Source organism: Apis cerana, linkage group LG5 (genome assembly GCF_029169275.1).
Source record: "Apis cerana isolate GH-2021 linkage group LG5, AcerK_1.0, whole genome shotgun sequence".
NCBI classification, from domain to species: Eukaryota; Metazoa; Arthropoda; class Insecta; order Hymenoptera; family Apidae; genus Apis; species Apis cerana.
The window spans coordinates 6,467,194-6,491,997 of record NC_083856.1 but is presented as its reverse complement, the minus strand read 5'-3'; the positions used below and the strand labels follow the sequence as shown (position 1 = coordinate 6,491,997).

The 24,804-nt window shown below is 31.7% G+C and overlaps 5 protein-coding genes across 9 annotated transcripts in view; 2 read left to right on the top strand and 3 right to left on the bottom strand.

The window, feature by feature from the left end:
* Positions 1–53: 53 nt before the first annotated feature.
* Positions 54–4,476, top strand: LOC107997673 (ribosome quality control complex subunit NEMF homolog). Its single transcript, XM_017056432.3, has 10 exons — positions 54–235; positions 328–499; positions 557–759; positions 858–1,936; positions 2,007–2,187; positions 2,257–2,558; positions 2,648–2,807; positions 2,883–3,180; positions 3,252–3,514; positions 3,589–4,476. The coding sequence occupies exons 1-10, from the start codon at positions 180–182 to the stop codon at positions 3,785–3,787; spliced, it is 2,913 nt and encodes a 970-aa protein (XP_016911921.2). The 5' UTR covers positions 54–179; the 3' UTR covers positions 3,788–4,476.
* LOC107997674 (serine/threonine-protein kinase VRK1) lies at positions 2,821–6,589 on the bottom strand. Of its 2 annotated transcripts, XM_017056434.3 has the most exons (8): positions 6,229–6,589; positions 6,071–6,123; positions 5,922–5,991; positions 5,583–5,779; positions 5,252–5,465; positions 4,492–5,165; positions 4,287–4,416; positions 2,821–2,968 (listed from the first exon to the last, which is right to left on the bottom strand). In XM_017056434.3, the coding sequence occupies exons 1-7, from the start codon at positions 6,392–6,394 to the stop codon at positions 4,300–4,302; spliced, it is 1,491 nt and encodes a 496-aa protein (XP_016911923.1). In that variant the 5' UTR covers positions 6,395–6,589; the 3' UTR covers positions 2,821–2,968; positions 4,287–4,299. The 2 variants fall into 2 exon arrangements, with proteins under 2 accessions (XP_016911923.1, XP_016911922.1); XM_017056433.3 differs by lacking the exon at positions 2,821–2,968 and having other exon boundaries at positions 3,984–4,416.
* Positions 6,590–6,836: 247 nt separating this feature from the next.
* The window catches only part of LOC107997665 (serine/threonine-protein kinase greatwall), a 113,325-nt gene continuing 95,357 nt past the window's right edge, over positions 6,837–24,804 (top strand). Inside the window, exons 1-7 of one of the 2 annotated variants that reach the window (XM_017056419.3) lie at positions 6,838–7,281; positions 7,390–9,271; positions 9,345–12,378; positions 12,541–14,991; positions 15,087–15,526; positions 16,182–16,693; positions 16,776–24,779. In XM_017056419.3, coding sequence (XP_016911908.1) covers positions 7,063–7,281; positions 7,390–9,271; positions 9,345–9,391 — 2,148 coding nt within the window. In that variant the 5' untranslated portion in view covers positions 6,838–7,062 and the 3' untranslated portion in view covers positions 9,392–12,378; positions 12,541–14,991; positions 15,087–15,526; positions 16,182–16,693; positions 16,776–24,779. Of the gene's footprint in view, positions 7,282–7,389; positions 9,272–9,344; positions 12,379–12,540; positions 14,992–15,086; positions 15,527–16,181; positions 16,694–16,775; positions 24,780–24,804 lie in introns of those variants that run through there. The other variant, XM_017056420.3, reaches the window with a different exon arrangement.
* LOC107997666 (proclotting enzyme-like) lies at positions 9,736–13,396 on the bottom strand. The gene is made up of 6 exons (XM_017056421.3): positions 13,210–13,396; positions 11,709–12,016; positions 10,882–11,351; positions 10,345–10,619; positions 10,101–10,246; positions 9,736–10,027 (listed from the first exon to the last, which is right to left on the bottom strand). Exons 1-6 carry the CDS (start codon positions 13,394–13,396, stop codon positions 9,875–9,877), a joined length of 1,539 nt encoding a protein of 512 aa, XP_016911910.3. The 3' UTR covers positions 9,736–9,874.
* LOC107997643 (uncharacterized) overlaps positions 17,364–24,804 on the bottom strand; it is a 125,170-nt gene continuing 117,729 nt past the window's right edge. For 2 of the 3 annotated variants that reach the window (XM_017056393.3, XM_017056394.3), the window contains exons 13-15: positions 24,179–24,628; positions 22,429–22,493; positions 17,364–21,351 (exon numbers count right to left, since the gene is read on the bottom strand). In XM_017056393.3, coding sequence (XP_016911882.2) covers positions 21,066–21,351; positions 22,429–22,493; positions 24,179–24,628 — 801 coding nt within the window. In that variant the 3' untranslated portion in view covers positions 17,364–21,065. The remainder of the gene's footprint in view (positions 21,352–22,428; positions 22,494–24,178; positions 24,629–24,804) is intronic. The other variant, XM_017056397.3, reaches the window with a different exon arrangement.

Sequence of the window (24,804 nt, the reverse complement as noted above, 5' to 3'; positions counted from 1 at the left end):
CTTTAATGAATAGAATTTAATACTATATAAATATCACAATATACATATATATATTTTCGATATGTCACTTGCGATACATATATGCACAACGTAAAAGTTAAACGTGAACTCAAGATTATTAATTTTTAATTTTTCAATTCTTTAAATATTAAATAGTAAAGAATAATATACCTATAAAAATGAAAACGAGATTTAATTCATATGACATCGCTTGTACGATAAATGAGTTGCAAAAGTAAGTGAATTATTGCATTAAGGTTAGGATTGGCGTATTTTTTTAAGATTAAATATTTTTATTGATAATTTTATTTTAATTTTAATATTTAGGCTTATTGGTATGCGCGTAAATCAAGTCTATGATATTGACCATCGAACTTATCTTATACGTCTTCAACGAAGTGAAGAAAAATGTGTCCTTTTATTAGAATCTGGCAATAGAATTCATACAACAGTATTTGAATGGCCAAAAAATGTAGCACCTTCAGGATTTTCAATGAAGGTATATTATAGAATTTAAATGATTTATTTAAAAAAATAATATATATTATTTTCGCAGATGCGAAAACATCTTAAAAATAAACGACTTGAGAATCTTACTCAAATAGGTGTAGATCGAATGATTGATTTACAATTTGGAAGTGGTGAAGCAGCTTATCACATAATTTTAGAATTATATGATCGTGGAAATATTGTGTTAACAGATTATGAAATGACTATTTTAAATATTTTAAGACCTCATACAGAGGGAGATAAAATTAGGTAAGATATAAAATAAATTTTAAAATTTTAAATATAAATAAATATTAAAATTGTATTTCACATAAATGTAAAAAAATTAAAAAATATACATTTATTAGATTTGCAGTTAAAGAGAAATATCCTATGGATCGTGCTCATCAAAATATAATGCCACCTATAGAAAATATACAACAACATTTACAAAATGCCAAAATAGGAGAAAGTTTAAAAAAAATACTAAATCCACTTCTAGAATTTGGTTCTGCTGTAATTGATCATGTCTTATTAAAACATGGATTCACATTGGGTTGTAAAATTGGTAGAGATTTTAATATTGAAGAAGATATGTCAAAATTAATACTTGCATTAGAATATGCAAATAATATGATGAATTCTGCAAGACAAAATATTTCGAAAGGATATATAATTCAAAAAAAAGAAATAAAACCAACAACAGATGGCCAAAAAGATTTTATATATACTAATATTGAATTTCATCCATTTTTATTTGAACAATATAAAGATCATCCATATAAAGAATTTGCTTCTTTTGATGTTGCAGTAGATGAATATTTTTCTACAATGGAAGGTCAAAAATTGGATTTGAAAGCTTTACAACAAGAACGTGAAGCTCTCAAAAAATTAGAAAATGTGAAAAAAGATCATGATCAGAGATTAATAACATTAGAAAAAACCCAAGAATTAGATAAACAGAAAGCAGAATTAATTTCCAGAAATCAAAGTTTAGTAGATAATGCCATATTAGCTATACAAAGTGCTCTTGCAAATCAAATGGCTTGGCCAGATATAAAGGCATTATTAAAAGAAGCAGAAAGTAAAGGTGATCCTGTTGCATCTGCAATTAAACAATTAAAATTAGAAACAAATCATATTTCCTTATTGTTACATGATCCTTATGAAGACAGTGATGAAGAATCTGAATTGAAACCTATGTTAATTGATATTGATTTAGCACATACAGCTTTTGGAAATGCTAGAAAATATTACAATCAAAAAAGATCAGCAGCTAAAAAGCAACAAAAAACAATTGAATCGCAAGATAAGGCTTTAAAATCAGCAGAAAAAAAAACAAAACAAACGCTAAAAGAAGTACAAACTATTCATAGTATTAATAAATTAAGGAAAATATATTGGTTTGAAAAATTTTATTGGTTTATCAGTTCTGAAAATTATCTTGGTAAATTGTTAAAAAATATATATCTATAATAAAAGCCATTTCTTTTTAATAATATAATATAATTTTATAGTAATTGGTGGAAGGGATCAACAACAAAATGAATTGATAGTAAAAAGATATCTTAAAACTGGAGATATATATGTTCATGCAGATTTAACTGGTGCAAGTTCTGTTATTATCAAAAATCCTGGTGGAAATACTGTGCCTCCAAAAACTTTAGCTGAAGCAGGTACAATGGCTGTTGCCTACAGGTATATAAATATTAATATTTTAATATATATATTTTTTTATTATTAAAAACATTATAATTATGATATTAGTATTGCATGGGATGCTAAAGTAGTAGCAGGAGCATGGTGGGTAAATAATGATCAAGTTTCTAAAACGGCTCCAACTGGTGAATATCTTACTACTGGATCTTTTATGATTCGTGGAAAAAAGAATTATCTCCCACCATGTCAATTAGTTATGGGATTAGGATTTTTGTTTCGTTTAGAAGAAAGTTCAATTGAAAGGCATAAAGATGAAAGAAAGGTCAGAATTATTGATGATGAAAATGAGCATATGGAATCTTTTATTGAAGAAGATAAAGAAATTGAATTAATAGAAGATTCTGAAGAAGGTGAAATATTATTTTATGTACAAATAAATATAAATTATATCAAATTATATTAATATTATTAATTCATTTTATAATTTTAAATTAAATAGATGAACAATCTGAAAATAAGAATAATTTAAATCCTATTCAGGAAGAATCTAAAAAAGATTTATTTATGGAAGAAAAAAATATTAATCAAAATAGCAATGAAGAAGACAATCCATTTCAATTTCCTGATACACAAATTAAAATTGATATTTCTGGTTCAAAGTAAATTATATAATTTATACATATTAATTTTTTATTTTTTAAAATTATATTATATTACATATTTTATTTTTATAGAGTAAAGTTACATGTTGATAATAATCAGCCAACTGCAATGTCACAGGAAGTTGTAGAAGATATTATTTATTTAGGCGATGATAAACCTGTATTAATAAATACCACGTGTAAGAAGAAAGATTTAGAAATTAAACAAAAGTCATTTAAAAAAGAAAATAAAGAAAAAATTGAAATAGATAGTAAAAAAAGTGATCAAGTGATTTTAAAACGAGGACAAAAAGGAAGATTGAAAAAAATGAAAGAAAAATACAAAGATCAAGATGAAGAGGATAGAAGATTATCTATGCAAGTTCTTCAAGTAAACATTTTTTATAATTCATGATATTTATACTTAGAAAAAGTTTATTATAATAATGTGATAATATTTAGTCAGCAGGTAATGCAAAAGAAGATAAAAAAAAAAATAGAAATAAAGATCCATCTGGACCAAAACAACAAATTAAAAAAAAAAATATAATAAAATCAGTTCCACCACAAAATTCTCAAATTGTAGAAAATATTGAAGAAGAAGATACAGGTCCAGGACCTGAAATAGATATGTTAGATCAATTAACAGGAAAACCTATTACAGAAGATGAATTATTATTTGCTATACCAGTAGTAGCGCCTTATAACACTGTGCTTAATTATAAGTAAGTTGAATTATTTATTTTTATATTATATTACATTAAAATTTTAATTCATTATAAGTTTTTTATTTTTTCAGATTTAAAGTAAAACTAACTCCAGGAACAGGTAAAAGAGGAAAGGCAGCAAAGACTGCTATGGCAGTATTTATGAAAGATAAAGAAATTACATTAAGAGAAAAAGACTTATTAAAAGCAGTGAAAGAAGAAACAATAGCTAGAAATATTCCAGGAAAAGTTAAGATAAGTGCACCACAGATACAAAAACTAAAAAAATAGATAATTCAAGTATAATTTGTAAACAATGTTAATAAATATGTATTTGTATATATATATATATATATATATATATATATATATATATATATATATACACATAATGATTTACTTGTACAGAAGTTATACATTTATAAAACTTTTTTGATAACATTTCGTTTGTTTAAATCCTCAATATCTTATAAATGTAATCATTAAATAATTTAGAAAATTCTTTATTTTTATATAAATACAGAAAATTAATACTGCTCAATTGTCAGCATTAATTACAAACTTTTACATATTTTATACAATTTTTTTTACTATGCAAATGTATCAAAATATATTATTTTTTCTCAATATAAATTATAAAGATAATGAAATGCAATTGCAAATAATATTTTTTTTGCACAATTATAACAATAGTTTTATAAATACAAGTTGTTATAAATACAATAATGTACAAAATTCCACTAAATAAGGATTTTCAATGTGTATAAACATCTGAAGTATTAATACTCACGTCATATTTATAATTATGTGCTAAATATGTCTTCCTCTGATGCACTTTCCTGAATTATTTTTGCTCTCGTACTTTTAGACGTTGTATTTCGAATATTTATGGGCCGCGATTTAGTACCTTTTGATATTATCTATTCAAATATATATAATATATATAAATAATAAATGTCTATTTTTAATAAATTTAAAAAATATGTATTATATACCTTTGGTTCAGAATCAGATTCATTGTGAATATAATTAATTTTTTTCTTGTTTTTAATCGGACTTTTTTCCTCATTATATTTATTTACAGAACTAGAATTTTTTTTTGCTTTTTTAACTATTTTTATATCATATTCTTCATCAGACTCAATCTCATTTAATGCTAGTTTAATATCTTTTACACCACCACGTTTTTTGTCTATTACAATTCCTACATTGCTATCATCAAGATTTTTCACAGGACTTACATTTTTTGTTGATTTTATACGAGGACTTTTTCTTTTTCGATTGATTATATTTTTTATTTTTTGTGGGGTAGTTTTTGGAACTTGTTTATGAGAAATATCATTTTTGATGCTAGTTTTAAATTCTAATTTTCCATCTGGTTTATGTGATAATTGTTTTAATCCCTCTATTAATATTTTTTTAAATTTTTCATAATCTGGTATTTCATTAAATTTTATACTCGCTAATAAAGTCATGTATTTATGTATAGTATTTGAAATTGTTCCGTGAAAACATTTATTTAAAAATTCTGGAATATTATCAAAAGCCTTATCCTTTTGTTTTTGTACTGCAACTGGATCTGACAAATTTTTCTCCCATAAAAGTGACCCAGATAACCACTGAATCATATTATAACCCAAAATTTCAAAATCTCCGCGCATTGTTGGTACTATATACATATATGTATTAATAAAATTATATTAAATTTTATTGAATGATTATAACTATACTATTAGCAATTATATTAATTATTACCTCCCATATGTGCATCTCTACTGGTATATTCAATAGTTCCATTATGAGCTTTTTTGGGGTCTAGTTTATATTCATCTTTTGTTGTATAATGAGAAGCCAATCCAAAATCTACTAGATAAACTTGATTTTTAGATTTTAAATCTAACAATAAATTTGCTCCTTTTATGTCTGCATGTACATATGTCTTATGATGGATGTATTCTAGAACATTTATCTAAAAATTTTATGATAAACAAATTATAATAATTCATTTAAAAAATAACTATAATATTGTAATTCTTTAAATATTTTTTTTATGAATTATAAAAATTTGTTTTGGATTGCCTCTTACTATTTGTAAAGCTACTTTGTACACTGTGTGTTCTGGAAATCTTCGATTATTTGCTTCAAATAATTTCCATAAATCTGTACCATATCGTTCCATTACTATAAATCGATACTTTGTTTTTTTATATTCATGACTACCAGAGCCAATATATCGAGGCATACCAAGTGTTGGAAGTTTCTTTTTGTTTCTCCAATTATCAACTAAAACCAATTACATGGTACTCTTTCTTTTTCTATACTAGTTTCATAATATATGCATATAAAATGTACAGTAAAACTAAAAAGGTAAATCTACATAGATAAAAATTATTTATATTTAAATATTAAAATTTAAATAACTCACTTTCATTTGGTTTGGCATTTCTCATGTAAAAATGCATTTCCACAAATAATGGACCATTTCCATGTGGTTCCTAAAATTTGGAAAATTTAATGATTTCACATAAAATAATAAACATCTACACAAATAAATATAAATTAATAAATACTTACAATTTTAATTACATTAGGATATTCATTTGGAACTTTTCCATTATAAGGTGCAGCTGTAATTATGATGATTAAATAAGATATACGAAGGAGAAAAGATATATATGAATTAAAGATATAAATGTATGTATACAATATACAATAATAAGAATAATACATACCGGAATAAATTTCACCAAAACCACCAATACCGATTGATACACCAAGAATCCATTGTTTTTTTCCCATATCTGTCAATATTTCACCAGCAGAAATTGGATCTGGCAATTTATATGCATTTGCTCCTTTTTTTTTAGGTGCTCTTTTTACTATCTTGTCAGACATCATAAGGTTATCAAAAATATATTATTATAATGTATATTTTCGAACAAAAAATTAAAAATAATTTTAAAAACTATATAATATAATTTCAATATTATGACAAATTTATATTTAAATAAATGTTTCATATACTGCACACACTACTTTATCTTTTTAACGTTTTCGTGCAGTAATGCAAAGAAGCTATGAATACAAAAAATTTAAAGGCGGGAATTGTAAATGTCTCAGTGCAACCGTTTCAAAATCACGGAAGTTCCTATGCACTTAAATGTTATAAAAAATATTTCTAATTAGGATGCATATAATAAATTCAAAATTATTATTTTTTATAATCATAATGAAAAATCTTATTAGTTATTAAATACTATTTATTTATATTATATAATGATAATTAGTAAAAAAGAATTATTGTTGGCGGTTCTGATTATTTTAAATTACTTGAAGTATGTAGTATATTTTCTTGTCACATGGTCGTACATATGTTAACTTTCAAATATGTTCAGATAACCGTTAAGATTTATTTGTGTATATAAGAGAATAATATAAAATATGAAGAAATGATGAATAAAATTTCACATTTTTTATGTTGTGGAATTATTTCATGAATCAAGATTTCAATATTTTAAGTTCCATTACATAAGTTTGTAATTCGGTTGATTAGGTTATTTTTTCAAATGGAAGAAGCGGCGATTAATTCGCCAAATTCACGTTTAAACGATAATGACCAAATTAATGAAACAGACGACGAAAATTCTCGTATAAATTATAATGACTCAGGAAATGAACATGAAATTCTATATGGAGAGTGTACGCCGCAACAGGTATCAACAAGCAGACAAATCAATAATTCTATTTTTAATACTATATCTAAAATTGTTAATCCCACAGCAAAGGTAAATATATATTATTATTTAAATAAAAAAAATTTTCAGACCTGAAATTTGATAGCTTCATTTTACTTAATATTATATTTTTTCATTTTACTTAATATTAATTTTTAGGTACCAGAAATTCAAGATTTTAAAATTGTGAAACCAATAAGCCGTGGTGCATTTGGTAAAGTTTTTCTTGGACATAAAAAGTCAAATCCTGAGAAAGTATATGCTATTAAAGTAATGAAAAAAAATGAAATGATAAATAAGAATATGGCTTCACAAGTGATCATTGAAAGAAATGCTTTAGCTTTGACACGTAGTCCATATTGTGTACAATTATTTTATTCATTACAATCTGCTAGTAGTGTCTATTTAGTAATGGAGTACATGGTTGGTGGAGATCTTAAAAGCTTGCTTGGTGTATATGGTTACATGGAAGAATCTATGGCAGCTTTTTATACTGCGGAAGTATGTCTTGCTTTGGAATATCTTCATTCTCATGGAATTGTACATAGGGATTTAAAACCAGATAATATGCTTTTGTCAAAAGAAGGACATGTCAAGTTGACAGATTTTGGGCTTAGTAATATATCTTTACATAGAGATCTTGAAATATCAGATTTAGTTAATTGTACGCCTAGTCTTTGTACTAGAACTCCTGGTCAACTTCTTTCTTTGACATCACATTTATCTTTTGGTTCTGGACAAAGATCGACAAGTGAATCTAATCTTAGTGACAAAAGTACACTTGGTATTAATTTACTTCCTGCTTTACAACAAAATTCAACTAAATTTCAATCTTCACCAAATTCGATAATTTCATCTGCTGCATCAGGAGATTATTCCCGAGTATCTGGTATTACCCCTTTTCAATCTGCAGAAGATCTTCATTTAACGGAACGTTTGGAGCATATTATTGTTGAAAAAAAAAATGAAGATGATGAGAGTAGCTCTGGAAGTTATCACACATGTGAGGCATCTTCGGTTCGCGTTAATAATCAATTGAATCAAAATTTGGAAGAGGAGGACGAATCTACATTAGAAGCAGATCAATCTCAACAACCTCTTTCTCATACTAGTCCATTAAGTACATGTACAAATACGTTTACCAGAGGTGCAAAACGAAAAAGAGCAACGGGAGGAACAACTGGTTTAACGTGTGAATTAAGTATAATGGATTTGGATGTTGATAAAACACCAAAAAGAAAAAATCGTGGTTGTATATTTTCTAGAAGTCCAATTAATTCTGTTATTTCTGAATCAGTAAAACAAACGAACAATACTAATGATACAGGTATGGTACAAGAAACTGGATCTAGTGGAAGAGTTGCATTTAGTACACCAGTATCATTTACGAAACAGAGATGCTATAGTGAAGAAGATGCAGAAACATGCGAAGAAGAAACAGTACGTTTGATTAAAACGACAAGATTTCAACTTCCGCCAGTTCTTACATCACATTCAGCCCCTGAGATACCTATAGGTGATAATTCTGAGAAACATCGATCTCCTCAAGTTATATCTCCCATAAAAACACCTGCAACTTCTGGCAATTGTTACACACCTTACAGAACTCCAAAATCGGTAAGAAGAGGCGGCCAAGCTATTAATCGATCAGATGATCGTATTCTTGGAACACCTGATTATCTTGCACCAGAATTACTTTTAAAACAAGGTCATGGACCTGCAGTGGATTGGTGGGCTTTAGGCGTGTGCCTGTTTGAATTTTGCACAGGTGTTCCACCATTTAACGATGAAACACCACATGCTGTATTTTCTAATATTCTTGCTAAAGATATTCCTTGGCCAGAAGAAGAAGAAGCTCTGTCAACAGTTGCTGTAGAAGCCATAGATGCACTTCTCACTTTAGATCAATATGAGCGTCCTTCTGCACAAGAAGTACGAGTCATGAAACTTTTTCAGGACTTCCCTTGGAACGAGCCATTAAAAGCGACGCCACCTTTTATACCACAACCTGACGATAATTACGATACATGTTATTTTCAAGGTAATTTTATATTATATAGTATATTACAAATGAATGTTATGAATTCGATTTTTGTCTCGGTTTTTTTCTTTAGCACGAAACATTATGCAACATTTAAACGTGAGCAGCTGTGAAACATAAAAATCATATTGATGGAAAAATAGATATCAATTTACAGTTTATTTTATGACTGAAATAATATTATGCAACATTTAAATGCGAGCAACTGTAATATATAATCTTCAAAAGAAGATCATTTCAATGCAATAAGAAGATATCAACATATGGATTGCTTTATGACAGGAATAATATAACATTAAAATTGTATAAACTATTTTTTATATAGTTGTATATGTATAGTATTATAAAATATTTTGTTACAATTTAAAATTTTTGTGTCATCACTTGTTCCTAGATGAACACATTGTTTTGCTATTTATTTTGCTAATGATAATAGTTCATAAAACAAATTGCATAAGAATAAATTATAGAAATAAAAATTTTCATTTTTATTTATATATAAATTTTTAGTCAATTCTTAATTTTATATTACATGATGTCAGCGTATTACATGATAATGCGAGGATGACAATGGTAAAAAACTGACTAAGACTAGTCTGAATTTTATTTCACATTTTTATAAATCCAAGGCAGGAAATGCGTTACTCTAGTATAAACGCCAGGATATTGACCTTTACCACATCCAATACCCCAACTGACAATACCAACTTGTGTCCAACGACCATCATTGACCATTAAAGGACCACCACTATCACCCTATAAAATAGAAGATACATTGCATTCAAAAATTCAAGCATTAATAATACAATAAATCAGTTTTAATACAAACCGAGCAAGAATCTTTCGCAGCTCGTCCTGCACACAAGAAACTGTCTACAATACCGCCAGGTGCTGCGGCACCGTATTTTAATTTGCATTCACTATTTGTCCAAATAGGTATGGAAACTTCTTGAAGTATTGCTGGTTGTGGTCCACCTTAACAATTAAAACGTTATAATTCTTTTTTTTGTCAAAAGAATTTAATTAACACAATTAGGTATTAAATTAATCTTTTTCTTTTTTAAATTTCTTACTTTCTCTCAAGGAACCCCAACCAATGACTGTAGCAATTTTTCCAGGATACAACTGCGAACCACTCGGCAGACAGATGGGTCGTATTTGTTCCGTGAATGAAACAGGTTCATTGAGTGTGAGTAGCGCAATATCGTTATACAGAGTGCGTGCATTAAAGCCTCTATGTCTGACTACTCGTTTCACTCGTCGTTCGATATGCCGGATCTCCGTATTAGTTTTGATATTGTAATCTCCAAGACGGACCGTTAATCTTGCTACGTCCCAGGAATTCATGCTGTAAACATAGAAATAAAATTCATTTGCTCTATAGAAAATTCTCTTTCTTTTTTATAGAACATATAATATATGATCACAATCACATAATAATATATGATTACAAGGAAGCATTTTGTACAAAAAAAAAATTATTAAAAAAAAAATGACTGTAGTTCTAATTTTTTATTAACAAATCTAACGATTGCAGGAATAGAAGCCATATGAAAATACCAAGCGTACCAAATGATTTTATCATTCTATACGTTTTACGGAGAACTTACTTGGCAACACAATGAGCTGCAGTGAGAATGTGTTTATTGTCGATGAGTGAACCACCACAGAATTGTCGGCCACCGTTGAAGAGTGCCGCGATCCAAGGCCACTCACCAGGGTCAGCATTCTGACCGCCTACGATTCTCTCCTGGTCCTGAATACCGTTCTTTGCACCGCATTGAGACATATCGATGCTCGAAATAGTTCCTGAGGGTTTTTCACTGGTCGTTGATACAGTTGGTACATTTGGCCACCAGGCAGGTTTCTTCGTTGGCCAGGTCGTCGCAATATCAGGTTTTTTTGATGTGGAAACTGGTTTTATCGTTGAGAACGTTGGTAATTCTAGATACGGTGGATGAGTGGGTAGCGGTGGTATGGTATGATCAGGTGGATGCGTTGGGATCGGTGGCGGCCAGGAACCTGGATTCTGTGGCCTTGGTTTTGCGGCCATTTCTTCCTCCCTATTGTCGTTGCTTTCCTAAAATATGAAATAAATTTCCGTGAAATATCGATTATTTCAATATAGGAATAACGGAACAGGAAGAAATAGAGAGAATCGTCAATGAAGATTTCACGGTAAGGAATGGATGGTAGGTGCGGATTAGACACGGTAGTAAAAGTAAAGTCGTAAAAGTCTGTTTGCGAAACTTCTTTGTTCAATAGATACACCCGAAGTACGACTTTCTATGTTAGAACTTTTTCGATTCGCATCACGTATTATTTTTACGAGTTCTTGGTAACTAACTAGGATCTGTAATTTCAGTTGAGAAATTCAATGAGAAATGTTCGAAGGAAACTTGAAAAAAATATTTAATTCACTGATAAAAATATTTACCTGATTATTTTCTGTAGTAGAATCGTCGCCTGACTGTGGTGTAACGACCGGAAGTATATTGGAGCAACAGATTCCAAAATTCATTTGTCCATTCCCCTTTACATAGCTGCAGGTGTCGTAAACACCAAGAACCCAGCCATCTAGAGCGCTCAAATCGGGAATTTTGAAATATGGATAACATTCTTTGAAGCTGGTGCAACGACCAATCTCTCCTTTTGATGTCAGGCAAGTATCGCTGTTGGGAATTCCATTCCACAGTATACCACGACTATCTCTCGTCTCGGTTTGGATATCTGTATTACTGGCGGCTGAATGATAAAAATGGTACTTTTTAATTTAATTATATTAATCGATGGATTAATTATATCGGTAGAAATATTTTTTTAAAATAGTAATTTCACTCGTCTTTTTCCAAGTCGTTCGTGATCGATTTATAAACATATCGCTATAACGATTCATCGATGGAAGAATCGTTATAGCGAGAATATAACACATAGAATCGCGTATATGTACATAAACGATGTCTGACACATTGTCTATTATTGTAATGAATGCAGATCGTCTTCACTATGTAGTGTTATGTATTTGTATATTCGCAAGAAACTCATGTGATTGAACTCGAGAAGCTTTTTATTTTTTACTACGTCTCATTAATCTTCGTATAAAACATGTGGGTATTTTTTTATGTTATTATTAAATTACTATATCGATTTAAATCGAATGATTTTTAATAATCAATCAATGATATTCTTATATATTATATATTATATATTCGTTATAAACACAATCTTATTGCGCTCTCTGCTATTCGTATAAATAATATTAATTACAGATTAGATGACAGAGAATAATCCAATTTATTTGCGGTAAGATGAAGCCAAATTCGTTATATCATCGAATGTTTTTAAACTGATCGACCGAGACCGAGACATCACAATAGAATTCCATCCAGATTCTTGACAGTGGGTTCGCTGACCCACAGGTTACATATAGGTGCACACATACAAGACTGGTACGCACGCCTGGAAGACTTCCGTTCGCTGTGTATGGAACACACGCATGATCGATCACATGTGATTCTCGTGTATGATTCTCTTCGATTATTCGCATGTTATCATCGCGATGAGCGATGAAATCAGTGCCATCAAGTGTCATAATCTCATGTAACGAACTCGAACGAATTCTTCATCTCCAGTTGTTCAGGTGATTAATACTCAGTCATCAATAAGACGTATAATAGTATAGCGAGAGGCTAATCGATGTTATTCATCTACTCTATTCCTTATAAGCATCTAATTATACCCTAAAATAGTCATTATATTTCAATTGGAGTTCCATTGTACATCGATCAACCTTGGAAAAAAAGACGAATCTATCAGTTATAGAAAATTAACGAAGTCAAATAGTTATTTTTCTAAAATTCCTATTTATCTATTTCATTTTATTTAATTATTAATGAATTACAATGAATTGAACTGGATTCAAGAAATCGCCCACTTACCATCAATGATTACCGCGTTGTCATCATCCTCTCCCCGATGGACCTCTTCTAATGATGACTGGAAGTCGATCGATTTACTTTTTGGATCAGCGTAAATAGTACCAGTGATCGTCAAAATCGTGATGACAGTCTGTAGAATGAATAGTAATAGTTTCGTTTTTGACGACGCTCGGTGGAATCGGTTCATTTCCACAGAGAAACAGAAACCACTATCGAGAGAAAAAACGCGCAACGAGGAGAGGATCACGGATGTTTGGGATCCTATGTTACCGGTAGGGATCGTGGAACCGGCACTAAGCTTGCTAAGCTGCTGAATAGCCAGTGCTCGTGCTTATAACGGGCTCGTCCTCCCCTCTCGGTGCTGTTCTTTGCCCCCGGTAGGTTCGATACACAACTTACGGGATATCATCGAGTTCTTTTCTCATCTTCTTTTAGAGGACGTGCAAATATCTTAAAGCATCTGCGTGGTAGTCCCATTGCAAGAAAAAGGGGAGGCGGATCCCTATGTATACAGAATCAAAACTGATGGTATGCTAATTTTCGGCAGATTGAAAGATCCGATTGACTCTTGATTTATTCCGGTTTAGTCACGCGATGTTCATCTCGTGTTAGATGTTTGACTGCTATTTCAGATGTTTATTTTATTTTTTTCGTTTCCTTTCTCACGATATTGTGAATTATATAAATCATTTTACTGGCACTTCCTTTTTTTTTTAAAATTAAATTTTACTTTATCTCATATTTTCTATATTTCTAATATTATGTTTTTTCTCGCAAAATTATATTTTAGATCTTTTCTTATTATTTTATTATTTATTTCGTATCGTTATTGTTTATAATATTATACAAAATTAATATTATTTCAATTTATTATGATTTTTATGTAAAAATTTAAATACCTATTTGCAATTAATCAAACACAATGTATAAAGAATATTTTTCATATTATATATCGAATCGATCACATTGGTTATTCAACCAACATTGATTCGACTTCGAAATACCTGTCAGTCATTCATGATGAGCTCATTTTATAAGACGTCACATCAAATATCTATTTTTTTCTTTTCGTATCAATGAATCTGTCGATAGTTCGATTTATTAACACGATTTAATGACCATATCTAATTTCGTTAGTCGGTTAACCGTTATAAATTAAGGATATATAATCGAATTTGACGATTCATTCGGAATCACGAAGAGACAGTTTCAATAGAAATTCGCTGATTATGTAAGTTGTGTGACAGAACCGGCTCAACCTTGATTTATGTCGTCGCCGATCTTGACGCCAATCGTGACTGTCGAGTTCATAGGCATTTGCATAGAGAGTAAGATCCTCGTGCTGGCCTTGGAGAGGCCGGGGAGAAGACTGCACGTAAGGGACGGCCGTGAACTTGCCAATCTGTGCACCATCGCGAATGCCAACGTAGCGTGCATTTCCCTCTGACCACAATGAATGGAATTTCTTTAAACCTGTTGTATATCGCGTGCTTCGTATCGATCTGATAATTTTCTATCCATTTTTTGTTTTTTTTTTAATCCCATTTGCTCTTAAGTACAAATTTGTCTTTGTCGAAATTTACTAATTTTGAAATTTTATAACGAAATATTTTCAAAATTATTTATAGAAAAATTTCACTCAATGAAATCATTTTGAACATCTGCTATTTTACATTCATAAAATTTGCATATTTCAGAGATAATCAAGATTGATTCAGAGTATTGAAGAGTGTATGTGAAGTTAAAGAAAACAAGTTTACACCAAAGATAAAGTAATTTACGGTGAGATTACATATTAATGCAATTTAATATGCAAGTAGTTTATTTAAAATTTCTTAATTATTATTCCCTCCCTTTAATACTAATTATATTTTCAGGTTTCATGATAAGGTTTTCCTCAATTGTGAGAAGTTAATATCATGTGATATCAAGTCATATATTTTCTATTGCATACTTAAATTTCAATTGCAATGATGCGAATTCAAAATTTTATTTTACTAAGCGTGCAAAAAATATTATAAATGATAATTCAATATCCGTGACAAATTATATAATAAAATGATTAATGATTGGACGATTTATATTTATTTTAATAATGAGAAACTTTGTTTTAGTTCGTCGAGGGATATATTATTATTTCTTATTTTATTAATTACGTCCAAGTCTTGCGTGAATAGTTTTTTTCACGAAAATGTGCAGTATCAGGGTGGCAATTCAGTTAAAAAGAATGATAGAAAACAGACCTTGAGATGGACGTAAATTTCACATTCTGTAGTTCATTGAACTGCCCTTCAAATGGACAAGGGGATAAAACAAGGTAAGTTTTACTTTTTTTCTCTGACCCTTCTCATTCTTTCTTCAGACGTTAGCCATTAATAATTTGCGTCATCGTTTACCGTAGCTAATTTGCGATTTTTTTTTAATTTTTAGTTATTTATTATACGAGCAAAATATATTAAAACTATAATTGCCATATAATTTTTTTCAAAAATTTCTGAACGATATATGATATTTTCTAAAATATCATATATCTTTAATGGTATATAAATTGTTCAAACTAATGGATTCCTTTTAAAATTTTAAGTCTTATTTTGTCTATTTTTTTTTAAATAAATAATATTTTTCAAAATACCGAAGAACTATTTATATAATTAAAGGAATTAGAATACAATCATTGATCTTTTTGTTTTACAAAAAAAAATACTTTAGATTTATTATTAATGGTTATGTTTGAAGAAAATTTTTATAATTCATTTTTAATGATTCACTTTTAATTGCAAACTGTTGTAATGAAAAAAGGAAAAAAGAGTAGCTTTGTACACGATTACACGAAAAACATTTTGAAGAACGATTAGATCTATTTATTATTCAACTTGTATATAGAATTAGAGAAACTTGTTGTAATGCCAAGTATTCATTTTCCTTTTAAAATCTAATTTGAATATTTAAAAGATTTATTTTTTCTTCTTCAGATTGATTTATATCAAGTGTCGGTATTAGGATACAACTATATCAAGATTTCCATCTGATATTCTGTAAAAGAAGGCCAACGTTCTCTTTTGATGATCTCGTTCGATCCATCAATTGATATCTGTAAATTCTATTCGACTCTTATGATGCATAAAATTTGGTTCAAGATCTTATACTGAGGCTACCATTGGATGTTTTTTCCCTTTGAATATGAAAACCGGTTGCGTGAGAGCTGCTTTTTATTGTGTAGCTATAATGTATTAAGACATGCCATTAAGTCATTCTTTTTCTGATTTCTGAATCTTAGAAGAATCAAGAAAGGTGGCGTGATAAGAATATTTTCAAACAAATCGTATAAATAATATTCTAAGCATGGAATTAATGGAAGAAATTCGAACGTCTTTTGATAATGATTTTTATTAACGATTTATGGAAATTTTAGCGATGATTAGATATTATTATAATATTGAAAAAAAAGGAAATATTATCTTATTTAAAGCAACGTATGTATTATGTACGTAATTTCATATAATTATTGTATAAAATAGTTATTATTCCGTATTGATATATTATTGGCTATAAAAAATCTTTAATAGACATCGATTGAAGAATCAATAATTGACATCAGGGCCAGTGTCCCGCTACAAGGCCGTATATTCCCTCATGGTCGCCACAGTGTCTACATATACTACGGTGATGGATATGGCATATATTAGAGTTCCAGTAGAAGGTAGCAAATTTATGAATCGTATACAAACTTATGTAAATTTTACAAAATATATGGGATACTTGTTATTATTTAAAGTGACAGTATTAGAGAATGTGAGAATTTTATCAGATAAAAAAAATATCTTGATCGACGTTTATAAGTAAGTTTTTTTTTTCAAGATAGTTTAAAAATTTATTGTATGATACGTAAACAAAGTTCCATTTTTGTAAATGGATGATATAAAAATAACTATAAATTAAAATTCTAGCGTCAAGAAAACGTTCAAATGATTTAGAAAGTTTACTTATCATTATTATAATAATGATTTCGAAATGATCTTCAAATGATCTTAAGAGTAACTTAAGATAGGTCAGGTAAGATAATATATATATATATATATAATAGAGGTTAAATAAACCTCGATTATGAACAATTTTATAAATTTTTGAATGAAAGGAACAATAAAAACTCGCAATTTATAAAACGTACTAATATAATATTTATTGTTTGCAATAAACAGCGTAATATAATATCACCTCTGGCACAATCTCACGATGGCAAGACAACGCGAAAACGGTATTATATTTCGATATTCTCGCATCATTTTTATCTGATTCCGCAACTTGTCCGGCTTCAAGATCCTCTAACAAAACAGTACAGTACGCGCGCATCAGCCCGAAATCGGCCGGTTTCAACATTCCTCCTCTTACACGGGTACATTTCTAACAAAATAAAGGCGAAGCCTGTGGATTCGTTTCGCATCGCCGCTTTAAGTACGATATCCAGACGGCTGGGAAACGATCACGAGAAGACCACATACTCGCTTCATGTTGCTATGCGATATATTTCTAATAACGCGTTAACATGAGAAAAAAAAAAAGAAAATACAAAAAATGATTGATTTCAACGATTGATCAATCTTCTACTCTACTCTAATGTTTATTCACCGGTCTCTTCTAATCGCGATTGAGGTCTCCTCGTGACTGTAACGCGGCTGCCTTTCATAATATATCATTAATTAATAATATTAATAAACGTAAAGGATTATAAGGGATGATACGATAGCAAATAAAAATCGTTCATCGGCAAAATCGTTCTCTAATGCACACACGATGAATCTCTTGCGAGATCTACATCTGTAAATAACGAAGAAAATATAGTTAGGCGATCGAAATGTTCAGGGTGGATAGATTATTATGATGTAAGATTGTTTGATGAAGTTGGAAGTTGGGCTAGGGGAAAATATCGATTACGAATAAAAAAAAAAAAATGTCATGGAGTAACACTAACAAATTTTCGTACGATCGTTGGACACGACTCTCTTTTTTTTCTCCAAGCATACTGATTATTTCTTCCATTCATTCTTATACTATCGCTCTGCCTTTTTCTCTCCTTCCTCCCTTTTTACCTCTGCTACGATTTTTTTATTCTCATTCTCGCACCATGAATACACGCATTCCTTGTATAAAAAATAATAATTATTATAATAATATACGTATTACGTAGCTCTAGTCAATAGAATCAAATAATATTAATAATATCAAACTATATGCTGTCTTGCAGATAGATGTAACAAAATATAGTACTCATATAATAATATGCATTTTACAAGCGTATTTTGATCCTTGCTTTGATATTGGTGTTGTGATACATGTATAGGATGTGTATATGTTTATTTAATTATTCATTCCTTTTTTTTTTTTTTTTTTTTTTTGCCTTTTCACATAAGAACAAAAATGAAGACAACAGTGATGTGTCATGATCGCGATGCATTCTAGTCCAACCTAAATGCGAACTAATTACTAATTTTTAATTTTTAAGATGAGTGTATGCGCGTAAATGTGTGTACGTGTAATATGTATACGTGTGCACGACATGTAATTTTTCCAATAAAAATCACGCGACGTGTGTGATGATGAAATGATTCGTTTTTACCAGTGGCACGTTAATGTTGTCTCACCTTAAAAAGAAAAAAAAAATGATAATATAATCAAAGGCTATTGACAATTTTTAATATCTTGCCGCTCTCGTTTCAGATTCTTCACGACGTTGCAGAGAATCATTGGTTATGATCATTGTATATTCTGTTTCTGCCATAATCAAGATAAACTTGGGTTTCACGGGGCTTACATGTTAAAATAAAAACCCTTCGAGAACGATTTATAATTTTTGGAATTATGGAAACTCGTAGACGGATATATATTTTTTAAAGATCATTTTGATAAAATATATTCTTTAAAATTTTCATTTCATTTATGTATTTTTTTCAGGGAATTTCATACTGGAAATATCTGTTCTCAAAGAGTTGTCTAACGTTCAAGGAAATAATGTTCTTAGAGATATAACGTATTTGTCTATCTTAAATATTGCAATATTTGTTGCAATAATGTCCACTGGGGCGGATGAACGTATATTTTCCCTTTTATTTCAATCTCAACGAAAAAAAAGATTACGTATTTCAATTGAGTAATACTTGTTCTTTGTATAATATCAAACGATGCTGGGATACTCAAGAGGATTCTGAAATGATTGCAAAGTATTTAAGGGATATTAAATCGATTCAGTAGATTTTTGATTAATATAAATAATAATAATAATAATAATGATATAAAAATCAACAGTTGATGCAAAAAAAGAAGAAAGAGATGTTTAAACGTTCCTTCGATTAATCTGGAATATTGGAAATGGGAGGAAATAAGAATCTTCGAATGTTCAAACGTGGTGTGAAACTATTGACTCCGCTCGAGAATCTTAATCAAGAACTTACATATAGCTGAACGTGTATGTATGAGCGCAACATTATAAAGAGATAAAATGCTCGATGGCACCCGTCTATCTTGGAATGGCGACGTTCAAAGTTATACTTCTATCTCTACGTACAAGTCTTGGTATAAAATAAGCTTGCTTCGTGCACGTCGATTGGTCGAAATACCGACCATCGGTTCTTCTAAACGTATAAACAAGTATTTAAACTCTAAAACCGACGATACAATAAAATAGAGTGGCATTTTTTTTTTATCATATACATCTATACGTCATACGTACGTAATATATATATATAACATATATATATATATATATAAATCTATAACTTAATAATTAACGGGGATAGGGGCGGGAAATTTCTTAAATCAATTTTGATTGATTTACATGTAGCCATCGTGTTTCAATTACGATGCTCAACGGTACTCTATAAGCTAACAACCATCGATATAAATTGTTCACAAATGAAAACAAACAAAAAAAAAATTATAATATAAAAAACGAGTCGCCTTGCATGGTTAGAAATATATTTCTTCGCGATTTTATGCTTCGTATTAAAAAATCGTTTACGCGTATACAGATTGTTCAATCGTTACATTTCGTGCATACGAGGTATGTTTTTTTTCTTTCCTTTTTGAATTATAAATTCTTCGATCAAGAGCGTTGATGTTAATAATGACGTTAGTAAGTATTTTGCAAACATACGAAAGAGGGGGAAAAATATCGATAAATAAAATTTTGTATATATCGAAATCAATTCATATTCGAATCGATCAAACATCACCCTGTATCCACGAAATTCTCTACATCGTTGAAACTATCTGTATATCGATCTAACAGACACGATCATTCAAAACGTTACACAAGACGATCACTATCAACTAACGATTGTTTTTCTTTCCCTTCTTTTGACTTCTTGTATTGTACGATATGAAGAACAGTTCTGAATTTCCTTCTCATTGTGTTTCGTTTAAGTTCGACTTACGACTGTCCAAATCCAATCTCGTGGATAACTCATTGGACATTTTTCTCTCCTAAGTTCTCTTCTTTTCTTCCTTCGTAAATTTGTTCCTTAAAGATAAACACTGGTGGGGTAAAGTGGCAATTAATTATTCATCATTCACCGGAATCTTCTCTTCCTCTTCTCCGTCTTCCGCTTTTCTTCTTCTCCTTCTTCCACTTCGCACTCGACGCGATTTCTTCAAAAAGCAGGTCCCTGAAGAGCTTTTTCTGGTCGAAATAACGTCCAATAATTCATATTATCATTGCACCGTGTCGACGATTTCTCGCTTCGACCATCGACGGCTGCCTTTGTCCCTCTCTCAGACTTATTTACACAAAACGACGAAAGCCACGTACGATGTAATTACATCCGTCTTTCTTCTTCTTCTTCTTCTTCGTGCTTTCGAAAGGTTCACGTGTTGCCGCTCTCGTGAACGTGCGCGTGCCCATGCGCGGAATTGAGGGGCGAGTGAGCTATGTGCGCCGACGCTGAGGGTAGTTCGATCAGGGTGACGTCGTATCCCGCGGTGGCAGGTGGATCACTCGGATCACCGGGATCACCAGGTGATCCAGGATTGGCCGGATTGCGCTCGTTGCTCGGATCTGGATTCGGCACTCGGGAATGGGTTACCTCCAGCAGGAACAGGTCCTCGTCCACGTAATATCGGATCATATCGTCGTCAATTTTCGCTGTAATTCTGCAACACGAGGAGGAAACGATGATTAAAGACGGAGGTTGAAACTCTGGTTAAAAAAAATCGAATTATATTCGACGAACGAACAGAGAGAAAAGAGAAGTCGAAAGGCTCGATATAGATCGAATAATATAATAATATAATAATAGCGAAACGTTTTGAACATTGATCGTACAATGACAGATCATACGTATGGGTTCCTTTGTGTTTCGTATAAAGGGGCAGGAAAGAAGAGTGAAAAACGAAGAAATATCTATCGCATTCTGCCTACAAGCTTTCGATGTTACGATTGATACATTTTAAGCAGAGTACGATTACAGAGAATCTCTTTGGTCGCGTTCATGGTACGACAGACCTTGATGTTCAATCGTATTAACAAAAAGAATTAATATCGATTCTAACGCGATATGACTCCAAAAATCTGTCGATCGCATCAACGCAATGGTTCCAAAGTCATGGAAGAACAAAATTGGATTCTATCCTGCGCGAAAAAGAAAGAACAAATAATCTTCCCATTCCCAAATGAAGAGTAAAGAGAAACGAGAGTCAAATGAATATGCGTGATGGGTTTGAGAGATATACAGGCATGCGTTGGTCCACAGTCTAGGTAAGAGGTATCGTGTAAGAAAGCGAGCAAACAAATATGCGTGAGCAGTTGTGACAGAAGAAAAATAAAGGACACGGGGGGGAGATTAGTCGAGTGTAAAGTCGAGGAAGACGCATGGGAGCTCTGGATGTTGTTTGACAAGGATTCTGCAGGGTGAACGAGTGATACAATGAACGATAAAAAAAAAAAGAAAAAAATAATGACGACGAGAGAGATCAGCAGTACGAAAAAGAAGCGATTAGAGGAAGAGACAGAGAGAGAGAAAGAGAGAGACATATGTATGTGTGGACAAAGACATAGAAAATAACTATCGATTGGTATGTAGTCGAGGTGCGCAAGGTGGTGTGAGGTTTTGGAAGTAAGGATAGACTAGCAAACCAGGCAACGGAGAGAGTCAGGCAATGTCACCGTTATGGCATGCACTACTGTGTGGGCGGTGCATGCAAGTAAAGATGACACTCTACTAAACTTACCCCTTTGTGTTTTTGCGATAGAGGTTATTAATACTCGAGGATGCAATTTTGTACTTTGACTCAATCTGTAAAATAGAAAAAAGTAGAACATTAGAATTTTGACAGTGCTTGCGGACCATCGGTCTGGGTACTCGATAACCGAAGAGCTTTCTTTTCTTTTTTCTTTCAATCATTTCTTTTCTATCTTTCGTGACGCGGCGCTTATTGAAAAGACAGATATCGAGAGTAGGATGAGATTATCATTGATGGATAAAAAAAAAAGAAAGAAAATGAAGGAGAGAAAAAAAGAAACGATATATATATATATATAAAAAGAGAGGAAAAAAGATCTCTCGTTGTCCGTGGATAGAAAAATCAATTGAACGAAATCAATTTCGATGGTTAGCACGATCGATCTGCATGGAGAAATGGAAATCGTTTCTGCGGAAGCGATAAATTCATAAATTTCGGAGAGAAAGGAGGACGCGGTAACAGAGAGACAGAGAGAGAGAGAGAGAGAGAGAAAGAGAGAGGAGAGAGACGGTTTTCTTTTCCACTTTTTTCTTCTGCCACATCTGATCGTTATTAAAACAATACGACCTTTCATACGTGTCCAATAATGTCCAATAAAAAGTTAAAAAGTAAGAAAAAAAAAAAAGTAAAATATCGGCACCTCTAACGTTGAAACCATCGATCGTTTCTCGCGATCACAGGGGTTAATGATCCGTGCGCGTGTAATGATTCATCGCGCTCCGATCCATATTAATTATTGTGAGGATTTTGGAGGAGTGATGCATGCGCGTTAATATTAATATCAGCGTAATGAAACGGTGCAATAGGATATTAATAAAATGGTGTAGTATGCCTTCACATGCATAGCTAATATTTATATCTATATAGATACATATGTGTATGCGTGTATACGTGTGTATTCCCGTGTTATTCTCGCGCATCACTCATTATTCATACCATGGATATGTCGAATCGAGTACGATCTCGTGAAAATGTAATAAATTGGCCGTGTCAAGATATCGCCAGGTTTGCGACGGAACCGTTCCGTATGTCACTTTCTAGTCGTGGATTTGTTACCGTGCTGCTTTCGAAATATTCTATCATAGTTGTCAGTAGAGATAGAGATAGACCTTGAATCAAACTGATATCGCCGCTCTCGAACGCACCTGGGTTTTAACGCGGCTAACAACTTATGCAACAACGTTCCAACGTTCGTGTCATTTCTGCGAGATTCGCGTAATTTCACCATTTTCCTGCCCTTTAGAAACCACAAGTGTCGAAGCTTCGACGTCGATCCACGCGATTACGGCTTGCAACTTTTTTGATCGTATCTACCGCGATTATTATTATATAAATTTCTACTCCTTCTGCTCGTTTCACTCGCGTGTTCGGCGATAAGTATTAAAAATCGTGGCGAAACAAGTCGCGAGCCGACAATAAAACGAAATAAAATACGATCCCGATTTCGAGATTTCATTTTCAAGGAAAACTTTTCTCCCTCCGAAGAGAGAAATCTTGGTGGAAACAACTTTCATCCGACATTCCCCGACGTATCTCTGCAACGAGAGAATCATCTATTCGCTACGACTTTTGATAAATTCTAAACGGCACGATTAATCAAACACAATCCTCGGTTATTAATTTCAACATTTTTTTCAACAACAACCGCGACAACGAGTGATCTGCGCGTGTATTTATCTAATTGTGAGTGTCGGTTGAGTGTAATGTTCGATAATAAAAAATCCTTGGCGTTTCTTACAGCGTTCAACAATCCTTGAACGGTCGGCGGCGTAACGTGCAGCGGTGTGTACACGTCCTCGGACTCCTGGCGAACGTACAGCATCACTCGTTCCTCTGCGTCGGTTGGGCGTAGATGAGGCGGTTGCTGTTGCAGATGCAGCCGGTTTCCGACCCCGGACACCACCGTTCCGGCGAGGCCTTGCTGCACCCCCTGCAGCACCGAGCCTTGCAGCTCCTGCACCTGCATCAGCAAGGAGTCCTTCTTGTCGTGTAGGCTAGTCAGATTGTCGGGCGGAAAATGGTTGTGGAACTTGAGGGCTGGCAAGCTGGGTCTCCCGCAGGCAGGATAAGGGCTGCTGCCCCCCGCCTTCAATCCTCCGCCCTCGCCATTACTCAGGGACGATGTGTCTGTATCGCCACCGCCCCCGCCGCCACCTCCGTAGAAGCCCGACAACTCCATCGTCGAAAACTGTCGTGGAACAAGAAATATACATTTTTCTGTCTCTTTTAAACGAACGAGCTACACGAGTTACAAGCTTTTTATCGCATATTACGTATATCGTATCCAATATTTCTGAAGAAATTCGGATTTTCTAGTTATAGATATTGAGGATATACGAGTTTGTATAAATTTTTACTCTTTTT